The 11,359-nt window shown below is 55.5% G+C and overlaps 1 protein-coding gene across 1 annotated transcript; it reads right to left on the reverse strand.

The window, feature by feature from the left end:
* Positions 1-1,092: 1,092 nt before the first annotated feature.
* On the reverse strand, positions 1,093-7,805 carry LOC138103763 (serine/threonine-protein kinase PAK 3-like). The gene is made up of 12 exons (XM_069002319.1): positions 7,727-7,805; positions 6,754-6,791; positions 6,179-6,301; positions 5,247-5,394; positions 4,484-4,547; positions 3,806-3,854; positions 3,381-3,493; positions 3,007-3,124; positions 2,146-2,245; positions 1,668-1,864; positions 1,438-1,575; positions 1,093-1,194 (listed from the first exon to the last, which is right to left on the reverse strand). The coding sequence occupies exons 1-12, from the start codon at positions 7,803-7,805 to the stop codon at positions 1,093-1,095; spliced, it is 1,269 nt and encodes a 422-aa protein (XP_068858420.1).
* Positions 7,806-11,359: the final 3,554 nt, after the last annotated feature.

The raw sequence follows: 11,359 nt of genomic DNA on the forward strand, positions 1-11,359 counted from the left end.
GGGCTCTTCACACTTTGGATGCTGCGGGTGGCAGTTGAAAATCCATGCAATGGCTGAAAGGCCCAGCTGCAGCTTGGAATTCTGTTGCTGGAAAACTGCAGTCGTATACCAGGATAATTCCCCCAATTGGAAAGCGTCTCATTTTCCCCATCTCCCAGAAGGCTCACATCAACCAGCCAATTGTAGAGCTTACAGAAGGAAGAAGGACACCTTAGCAGGGAAAGCCGAGCGTAGGCCCTCCGACTCCCTTGAGCAGAGCGCTTTGGTGCCCCAAAAGGACACCAGCGAGAGGGAAACGTTTGGGAGACGTGCCGTTTCAGCCCTCCTTGACTCTTCGATGCCACGTGACCGCCAGGAAAGGGGAACAAGCGGGGCCTGGTCCCTCCTCCTGCCCCGCCGTGAGGGGCGGCTGGTGCTGGGGGACGCCAGGGCACGGGGGCGCGGGGGGAGGGGCAGCATCTCCGCAGGGCGGGCGGGGCAGCAGCCGCCACGGGGCGCGTGGGGCGGGACAGGGCCCCTCTGTGAGGGGGGAGAGCTTTGGGCCGCTGGGAAGCAGAGCAAAGCCATGAACGGGACAGCCCGTCCGGAGCGCACGGCTTCGAAGGCGCTGTCCAGCTAAGGCACAGCGTGGCAAGGAAGGGAATCTTGCAGGGCTCTGGAGGTTTTACAGTTTTTATTGGCAGTCCTGCTGAAACCAAGGGCTGAAACCAAGCGTCTTCTGGCTACTTCTTCATCTTCGTCATTCTGTCCTCCTGGTGACTTGTTCAGGCTGACAGCTCACACCTGGTCCAGTTCTGCTGAGTCCCAGCTTTTTCTCTCATAGCTTAATCATTAGTGTGACGATTCGTCCATTTCTAGTTCAAGGCGAATTCTCAGCTTCCTTACGTCAATGATACTCTACTCTTAGCTAAACAATGCTCTATCAATGAAGCTTTCCTAACGAAAACCAGCTAAGCTAAGAAAATCTCAAAACCATACATTTCCTAACTACGGCATAGCTCATTATAAAACTCAGGGGATGGCCGAATCTTCTCCTAAAACGCGGTGCATCCCCTCTTCACTGCTCTGAGCTGGCGGGGCACCAAGGCCTCCTCAGGCGCAAGCGTCTCCTCCCCACTCTTCCTGCACTTGCTTGGCTGAGATGACCAGAGCAGCCAGGCTGGAGGCAGGATCGCCTGAGGTCACAAACGGATGCTGCCCAAAGGAAAAACCAAACCAAAAAGGAACCGTTACTTCCCAAGGTCACGGCCAACAGGCTCAAGCAGGATTCCTCTGCTACCAGGAAGACGCACAAAGAGGACCGAGGGCACCACCGGCCCCTCCGCCTTCCGGTCCCGGACCTGTCTGGCCCAGGCCCACGTGGCCCACAGCGCTCTTCAGCCCTTCATGCAGGCGTCCACAGCTCGCAGGGCTTTCTGCCGCTTTGCTTTTTCTTACCTTCAGGAGTTCCTGGGCAGACCAGCGCCTGTCCTCGTTTGTCTGCAGGCAGCAGCGGAGAAAGTCGCGCAGGAGAGCCGAGTGGTGCCTGGGGTTCTGCAGTTTTGGGGCCCCGTTCCTTTCTATCAGTTCAAAGACCTACAAGAAATGGAAGAGGACACTCTTCCTGCTCCTTTCCTAGCCACAACAGCTCTCTCCGCACAGACGCGCACTTTTAAGCTGCACCTTACCCTGGGAGGGGGTTCCCTCTGGTAAGGAGCTTCCCCTTCCACCATTTCCAGCCCCACGATCCCCAGTGACCAGATGTCCACTTTGGGGCCATAGGCTTCTCCTCTCACGACTTCCAGCGCCATCCAGCTGGGAGTGCCGACGCTGGAGCTGCACTTGCTGCGCTCAGGGGTGAGCTGAGCACAGAGGCCAAAGTCAGCTGCGGAGAAAAACAAACCCCGTCAAAGCCAGCTACGAGTGGCAAACCCAGCCAAAGAATTGCCCGCTCAAAGCCTGACAAGGCCACGGTGAATCTAGCTGGAAAAGCAGCGGTGCTCTGCTTCCGCGGGGCTGTAGCCAGGGAAATAAGGCATTGGCCACTTCAAAAAGGCCCTCACGTTTTGCGCGCTGGCCGAGCAGCGCTTCTGGGGACCTGGCAGTTACCCCAAAGCAGCCCCAGAGCGCATCCCGGGAACGCTGCGCCGCACCAAGGATACGCACCCAATTTCACAGATCCGTCCGTGCCCACAAGAATGTTGCCGCTTTTGACGTCTCTGTGGATGACTTGGCGGGAATGAAGGAAATGCAGTCCTTGAAGGCACTGAGAGAGGAGAGAGGAGAAAGGGAAGGGTGAATGTTCAGGACCTGATGTCATCCCGCAAGAAAGGAACGGGCTCGACGAGAGCGACAGCTTTCTCTCAGGGAATTGTGAGCCAGGGCGCAGCATCCTAGTGCTGTCAAGAGGAAGAGCTTGCTGCTTCAACGCTCTTACGGGTGTTCCATCTTTCCAAGCAAAGGCACATCTGAGCTTCCAACAGCCCCTCCTCCCTTCGGTACGTAGCGCGTGCCCTTTGGCTGGGGGGCGGCATGGCAAAGATTTTCTTGGTAGCCTTGTGGCAGCAGAGGAGGAAGCAGCACGTTAGACCTGTTCCAGAATCCAACGCCATCTGGGCTGCAATGCTATCCTTTGAAGCTGAGGACATCTCCTTTGCCCTTAGCTTGAAATTCTGCCACCAGCATGCTGGCTTAGAGCGGCAAGGAATGCGGGACACACAGACAGGCTCCGGGCAACCGTCGAGAGGCAAAGCTGGCAAGAGGAAACAAGTGCGACAGAGCGAGCGAGCGAGCGAGCGAGCGAGCACGAGCGCCAGAGCACAACGGCAGTAGGTAAGAGTGCGAGAACAGAGCCTAGGAAGTGCGGGGACACTGGCAGGCAGTTGGCTTCAGATGCTCTTTCTTCTCCGTGTCGTGACAGCAACAAGCAAAGCAAGGCCGTGAGCAAGAAAACTCTGCTGTTCTTAACCAGCAGTTGACAAGGGCCATCCTGCGCAGGCCAGGGGAAGCACAAGCGGCATCCCTCACCTCCCGACAGACGGCGCCTATCTGTCCTTCCTCGAGGTACACTGCCCCGAGTACATCAGACAACGTGCCGCCGTCCATGAACTCCATCGCCAGCCAGAGCTCCCCATCGACCAGGTAGCTGAAAGAAGAAAAGCCCGGCATGGAGAGAGAGGACCTGGGCACAGCCCAGTCACCCGAGGGGCTGACCCAGCTTGTTGGAACTGCTCGCCAAGCTGCATATGCCAGAAGAGGTTATTGCAGACCAAGTGCAACCTCCTCCCACGCACTGGAGGAGAGAAATCCTCAACAGCTCCATTTCCTGCCAGTGACCAAAGGGGTTGGTCACTTTGGGCTTGCAGGATCCTAAAGGAACACTGACATGAGAAGAGCCCCACCTGTCCAAGTAGGTAACAATATTGGGGTTCCTACTGTCCCTCATGACCACGATTTCATTGACAGCCAGCTCCTCGGACATCTCCCCTTGAAGCGCCATTTTCTTGATGGCCACCTAAAAGGACATTGAAGACGGTTGACTTGAGAAGCCGCTCGTCGCACGAGATCCCCAGCAACACGCAGCGAGTGCTTGTGCAATGACGCAGCCAAGCTGTGCCAAAGGGCCTTCTTACTAGGCAGCAGAGCTTAGGAGACGGACCAAAGCCCGTCCCAAATGCTGTCTGCAGGCTGCTGAGCCTAGTCTGTGCTTCAGAGGAACAGCCTCTGCCGCAGAGATGGAGCGGCCACCCAAAGCTCCAGCCGAGGCTCGCAGCCGCGGCCAAAGGCTCCAGAGGTGCAAAATCTGCTGGGGGTGTTGACCCTTTACCTGTTGTCCGGTGCTGGCGTCGAGGGCTTTATAAACAGCTCCAAAACCCCTAGGAAGAAAACGGCAGCAGAAAAAGCCCTTTAGTCCCCGGCACTGAAAGCCAGCCTAGGCAGGAGATCTCCCCAGGGCTGCCTGGAGCATTTGGAAAACGCCTGGTTGCAGCGTCTCCACCGCCAATAGCACAACAGCCCACCAGCCCTCTGCCGTGCAGGGCGCCCAGGAGAAAACTGAGGCCCAACGTGAACACAAAGGGCTGCTACAGATCTCCAAGGCACACGCCCGATTAGTTCCGTTCCCAGCCTAAGGGGGACTCTGTCCGTGTGCGCGCGCGCGCGCGTGTGGAAAAACTGGAGAAGAAGAACTTGGAAAACTCTGCCTTTGAGAAGTGTTATCTGCCAGCTCTCGGGTGACAAGGTGCTCTGTTAGGCTGGCATAACGTGGCAGGGGCGAGAGATCTTCCGGGTCCCGCTCCTTGCCGCAAGCGAGGCAGACATCGCCAGCACCAGGTTGTCTTTGATGATGCCTTGTGACTGCTCTGACTGAGCAGTCCTGACAGGTGGCAGGAAGGTAAAGCTGGAGTCTGACCGTGTTCGCAGCTTGCCTGACTTCACGCTTGACACTAACAGCGGCCAAAGACCGGGCCCACGGTTTTGCATAAGGAGCAGGCGTCAGACTCACCCGCGTCCAAGTTCTTCAAACGCCGAGTATTTCCTCCTCGGCTCGCCCAGACTCACAATGCTCCCTGAAAGACAAAAGCAGTGCAAGGTGCTCCCTTTCAAAGGGAGATGCCGCTCCCCAGACGATCCAAGATGCAGCCCCACTGTCGGGAGCTCTGTGCCCTTTGCAGTCACTTGGCTTCCAGCCGCTGAGAACAGCGAGCGGGAGGGCAATCTTCTCCACCTTTCAGCAGCTGGCCTTTCCAAGAAGGACTTCACGGCTTTCAAGCACAGCAGCTCATGTGATAAGCCAGAACGATGGGCCTTTAAGAACTGGGCCCTCAGAGCGGAGGAAGGGCCTCCGCAGCCTCTGCAGTGGCACCCGCCATCACCGGCAGGGCCACTTAGGAGAACAACAGGCACCGGTGAGCGGAGGAGTGAGAACAGTGGTAAAAACGGCAGCCAGAGAATTAGCTGGGGCCCGAGAGCTCCCTGGGGCCTAGCCAGCCGCTAGGTGCCAGCCTTCTGCTCAACAGAAACAATCTCTGCTTTTGTCTTTGGCACAGAGGGCAGCCCAGGCAAAGGCAAGCCAGCGCCGGCTGCCCTCAGAGGCAGCGGGAACACGCCCAGCGCTCTCTTGCTGCCTCAAAGCACAGCAACAGGCTCTTGTCGGGAGGCCTAAATGCCTCTGTGACACTAAACCCAGGAGGAACTTGTGGCGCAGCCAATACAGAGACACGCAGAAAACACACCGCTCTGGCAGACCAGAAATACACCAGACGTACTCAGTCTCTTCAGGCTCTGCTCCTCTCTCATCTCCAGCTGCTGGGCTGGGCTGCGGGACGAAGTGCTGGCACGTGGGGGAGTGCTGGCTGCTGCAGACCGTGCTGGTGCAGCGGCACGTTGAACGGCAGGGCGCGCGTCAAGAAAGAGCTGGGACAAGAAAGGATTGCTCGTCAGAAAGGCGGCTGGCACAGATCCCCCCGGAGAGCACACGGCAAAAGGAAGGCTGTGAGCCGCCGCCGGGCCTCTTTGGCTGGGGGCTTTTGGATGTCCCCTTCTCAAAGGCAACGGGCAAACCCCAAAGGCTGCTGTGATCCCAGCAGCACATGGCCGGTTTCATGCTACATTTTATCGATTTTCTGCAAGACGACTGCAACAAGGTTGCAAAGATACAGACAGAGATGGGAGCAGGGCCCCAGAGCCTTGTTGCTTTCCTCCTGCTGTGTTCCCCTGGGCAATGAGGTCACCCTCGAGTGGGCATGGTAGTGTCTGACCAGAAGGCCAGAGTCTACGTTGTGCCTGAAGCTAATTGGTCCCTCCCAGGGGCCAGTGTCTCCTAAGTATCCTGCGAGGCTGTGAACTGCGTCTTTGGACCGCTCTGTGCGCTGAGCCCAGGGAGCCTGCGCCAACACCGTGCACCAAGGGGCTCACTTCTGTGCTGGCAACAATTTAAAGGCACAAGGCTGCCTCTCGTCTGATCCCAAGAGACATTCTCCGGCCCTCTCAGCGTCCCAGCAAAATGGCGCTTAAATTTAAAATTTTAAAATTTAAAAAAGCCCTTTGCCAGGGGTCCCTGGCCTGGCTGAAGCAGCACTACGTCATGGCAGGCACACAGCCCCCAGCATCTTCAGGCACGAGCGGCAAAGGCTGGCTCGTCAGAAACTTGAAGCTCGGCCCTGCACCAAAGGCAGTGCCAACCCCAGGTGCCACTTACTGGCTCTGCACGTTCAGGCCGTGGATGGACAACAGCTGGAGGCTTCTTGTCATTTTGCTCCTCTTCAGCATCTTCCTCAGCAAGAGAGGGAGCCGGAGGAGGTGCTGACCCTGCTGGTGAGCCCTGCAGACAGACAGCAGCGAGAGGGACAGGGAGCAGCCCGTCCTTTAGGAGCTGCTTTCTTGTCAGCTCTGTAAGCTGGTTTCTTTTCACCCAGACTAAGGGGAAATCATAAACTTGGATACAAGTGGGATTCTGAGTCGTGAAATTCACCCTCTTAAGGTGGGCAAATTAGGTGGTGCTCCGTCTTGCTGTGCATTTGATCTTCCACCCTGGCTAGAATCAGCAAGACACCTTTGGCCTGCCACACTTGCCTTTCATCTCTTGAAAGGCTCTTCAATGGAAAATTAGGAAAGAGCCGGTGCTCCCTGCGCTACTGCTGATGCCAACACCGACTTGGGCTTTCTTGCCGCCTCCCAGGCTGGCACTCTACACTCTACCGCAGCAGGCCAAGCTCACAGCTTGCTGCACAATTCTTACACGCCAGCATCGTCACAGGTTCCTTTGCCACTCACCAAAGGACGGGCTGGTCTCCATCCGCGTGTGAGGTGACCTGCAGCGAGCAAGGGAAAAGGAACCAGACGCCGTTAGAGAAGTGCCTGTGCTGGGGAGTCCCACAGGACAAGTCAGTCCCAACAGAGAGCATTTTCCTTTCCCAACATCCCTCCGGGAGCAACACAAGATTTTCCCACGGCAAGCCAGAGAACAACCAAGGACACTCTACTAGGCTCTCTCTACTTTTGTCGCTGAAGAAACAGAAGCACGGTCACAGAAATGCCAGGTGTTCTTTAAGTCAGAGCTTCTGTTCTGCCCAACAGCTCAAGCAGCTTTTTCCTCTTCTCTTTCCTGCAAGCTCTCTTTTCTGGGATCTTTGTTTTGTTTGCTTTGGTTGGTTTTTTTAAATAAATTGCATGCACTAATTCCCATCAATTTGCTGCAAATGATACTCCAGGAAAGCTCCCACAAAGGGCCCCATAGCTGGGGCGGTTCTCTTCTAAAGCAGCCCAGGAACAGCTCCTGGCTTCAGGAGCAAACCCTAACCGGTTAGGAGCTTGCACTTCATGGCCAAGGGAATCGCTCTCGTGGCACACCGTAAAGGGTCACAGCAGAGAGCCAAGGCCTCCAATGGCAGGATTTCCCTCACTCCCGGGGAATTTTTAGAAGTACTTGTCAGGCTCCCTCCCAGCCTGCAATTTGCAGGTTGTCTCGGTTGAAGCAGCAAGCTGAGGAAACGACGGACTCCAATGCCACGCGCTCTCCCGTGGAGGGAACGCAACCCCCGCAGGTTACGTTGCAAACACTCTCCACCCGCCAGCGAGTGCAGACACCCCCTTTGTAGCTGATGCTGTTGGCAGGAGCTTTAGCAAAGGAGCGGCATCTTAATGGCACCTTTGCTCCCAAATCAGCTTCATCACTACAAACGAGCATCAAGAGCAAAGTGAAGCAAAAGCCGTGTGGTGGCTACCGCCAGGATAAACCTTTACTTACGAGTCAGGTGGGTCAGGAAGTAGCCCGAATATGCCACAGAAAAAAGCGTGCAAACCGCGGCACAGACTTGCCCGATCATTCTAGCAGTGCTGTGCGGGTTTGCACACTGAATGCCACCCGGGGGAAAACACCAAGGCTCCTCTCGGGGTGCAGGCCGTCTGCTGAGAACGCCTCGGTCACGAAGGTCCTCCTGCAGCGAGCAAGCCGAAGAGCTGCTCTGGACAACGAGGCCTCGCGCGCACCGGGACAACGTTGCGCTGACAGCACTGTGACGCGGCACGGCTCCCTTGACGTCACAATAGCAGCCGCTCTGGCTCTGTTGGCGTAGCTACGCCCAGCAACCGAACCTTCTGTGCAGCTGACGCCAAAGAAAAGCCTGGGAAGATCTCCTCAGCCGTAAAGCAGGAGAACAAATCCTTACCGTCCATAAGCCAGTGCTCAAGGCATGCCGGGCTAACTCCGAAAACGCACCGATCCAGCAGGCCCCCAAGAAATGCAAGCAAGCGTGACTTTTCCTCCCCGAGGCTTTGACTAAAAGCAGGCGTGCTTGTTCCTGCTGGCATCTTTGTTGCTTCTGAAAGCCCTAACCGCTTTGATGACATTCAGGGGACAAAAGAAGCCAAGGAAATCAATTTCCAGGAGTATTGCAGTGCGCAGCTGCTTCTTGAGCACGCAGGTGCATGCTGACCTTTGCTCTGCCTCGGTTTGGAGCCTGACCTCCCTTTCTGGCAGGGAGATGTTGGCTTGTCTCCCGACGCAAAGCTCCTCCCTTCCTGCTTGCTGTTTCTTTGGCACCTTAACGTCGGAGAGCACGCAGAAGAGCTGCGCGGTGATTCTCGGGCTGCCAGAGTTTTGTTGCGTTGGAGCTCTGGCAGCAGCCTGCGGCTACCGCTCTGCAGTGGCCTGCAGGTGCCGAGCCCAAAGAAGGCCCGTTTCAAACAGTCAGAAGCTGCAGCCTCACACATGTTTGCCCAGGCTCCATGCTCCCTGTAAGACATTCCTTGCAGACATTTGGCTAGCCACATCCCAATGCAAATGAGATGCAGTCATTCCCTTCTCTGTCAAAAGCTCCAGTTAAAGCCAGGAGCCAGCTTGAAAGAGGAAAGAAAGTAGTGAGTGGGAGAGGCAAACGAGTGCACGCATCTCCTCTGGAAATCACCTCTGCTTGCCCGTGGAATAATGACTCCGGGCTTAGCTTGCTTTTCTGGTGACTCAGCACAGACACGTGCTCTGCTGGTGGACAACGCAGTGTCTTTGAGGAGCTTCACGCTGGGCTCTTCACACTTTGGATGCTGCGGGTGGCAGTTGAAAATCCATGCAATGGCTGAAAGGCCCAGCTGCAGCTTGGAATTCTGTTGCTGGAAAACTGCAGTCGTATACCAGGATAATTCCCCCAATTGGAAAGCGTCTCATTTTCCCCATCTCCCAGAAGGCTCACATCAACCAGCCAATTGTAGAGCTTACAGAAGGAAGAAGGACACCTTAGCAGGGAAAGCCGAGCGTAGGCCCTCCGACTCCCTTGAGCAGAGCGCTTTGGTGCCCCAAAAGGACACCAGCGAGAGGGAAACGTTTGGGAGACGTGCCGTTTCAGCCCTCCTTGACTCTTCGATGCCACGTGACCGCCAGGAAAGGGGAACAAGCGGGGCCTGGTCCCTCCTCCTGCCCCGCCGTGAGGGGCGGCTGGTGCTGGGGGACGCCAGGGCACGGGGGCGCGGGGGGAGGGGCAGCATCTCCGCAGGGCGGGCGGGGCAGCAGCCGCCACGGGGCGCGTGGGGCGGGACAGGGCCCCTCTGTGAGGGGGGAGAGCTTTGGGCCGCTGGGAAGCAGAGCAAAGCCATGAACGGGACAGCCCGTCCGGAGCGCACGGCTTCGAAGGCGCTGTCCAGCTAAGGCACAGCGTGGCAAGGAAGGGAATCTTGCAGGGCTCTGGAGGTTTTACAGTTTTTATTGGCAGTCCTGCTCTGTGCTTACAGGGCACAAAAGCCTCCTCAAGTGCAAGGATCTCCTCTCCAATTTTCCTGCAGTTTCTTTGCTGACATAATGAGATCATCCCTGCTGGAGACAGGCTCACCTGTAGTTATAAATGGATGCTGCCTAAAGGAAAAGCAACAAAGGAAGAAGCCTTTACTTTCCATGCTCACATTGTCACAGGCTCAAGAAGAATTCCTCTGGCTACCAGAAAGATGCACAAACGGCTCTGAGCACACTCTCTGCTCTTCCCTCTTCCTATCCCAGACCTGTCTTTCTCAATCCAACTTCTCACACTATCCTCTTCATCCCTTTATGCAGGCATCCTCCAGCTTCAGGGCTTTTTGCCCTGCCAGCACTTTGGGATTGCTGCTTGCTGTCCCAGGGCTTTTTTCCTTTCATGTAATTCCAGACTACCTTAGGTTCCTCTTTTCTCAAGACATGGGTATGTTAATAGCCAGAAAATATGCGGAGTGTAAGATGGTGCTCAGCAAACACCACTGCCTCTAAGAAATATTGCTCCCAGTAGGATTCAGGCTCATATCTTGTTCTCCACAGTGCTGAGGCCTAGGTTTTTTGCAGCAGGTCAAGGGCCAGCAGACAAGTGTTGGAGTGCTGATGAACTCAGCTCTCACTTGCAGCAGGAGCAGTGTCCATCTTTCCACACCACTACTGTGCTGGCTGGCAGCTTTCTTCATGGCAGGAACAGCCAAGGAAGTTGCACGTTCTGCAGCTCCTTCTCTGCCACCAAGTCCAGCAACAAACCTGCAGCAGTTCTCATCCATTTGACTGGGCCAGGCAGCAAACAGTGCTGGGTCAGGTCCTGCCCAGCTGGCCCTGCTTTGGTGGCAGAAACCTCCCCAAGCGGGGCTTGGTGGCAGAAACCTTGAAGAGAGGGGCTGGAGGGACAAACTGGGGCCCCCTCTGAGGCTCACAGTTCATGGCCATTTTCATGCTACATTTTGAGGGGTTTCCTGAAAGATGACTACAACAAGATATTGACTGGGTTGAAACGATGCAGAAAGAGATCTGGCTTTGGAAGAAGAGGATGCCAGTGCATAGGTCAGCTGGTTGCTGGGTCCCTGCAGTTCTCATCTTTGGTCTGAATGGAGTTGCTTGGGCTGGTGCACAGCAGAGAGGTTTTTTCTGCCTGTGCACAGGTGTATGCTCTGAGTCTTGGTCCCTTCTCTTCCCAAGACAGTCAGCCTGAAAGAGAGAACATGCCACTCCTTATTGCATGGTATAAACTGTAAGGTTTCCACCACCAGGGCGAAAATTACTTTGTCTGATCAGGTTTGGCTAAAGAGCTAGGCTGCTTGTGCAGTCCTAAGCCAGGATGGTGGTAACACCTCAGTATGTGCTCACCACGCTTTTATCCACAGAGGAAAGGTGAATTCCTGGATAAATACCTATTGATGGGGTTTTTTTTTGAGAGAGGAATGTGACTATAAACTAACAAAGTCTTGCAATTAAGACATTAGGGAAGGGGAAAATGTTTCTTTTGACTAATTAGACTCTAAATGAAATCTTTTGTCAAAAAAGGAGAGATATTTTCTTTCCATGGCTTGTAAGTCCAGAGAGTACAGCAGCAACTGACACCAAGGGGATCTCTGGGCAGTTTCAGAAGACTTTCCAGCACCCGAACTAGTTTTGGCTAATGAAATG

The sequence above is a fragment of the Aphelocoma coerulescens genome, assembly GCF_041296385.1.
Source record: "Aphelocoma coerulescens isolate FSJ_1873_10779 chromosome Z unlocalized genomic scaffold, UR_Acoe_1.0 ChrZ, whole genome shotgun sequence".
Lineage (NCBI taxonomy): Eukaryota > Metazoa > Chordata > Aves > Passeriformes > Corvidae > Aphelocoma > Aphelocoma coerulescens.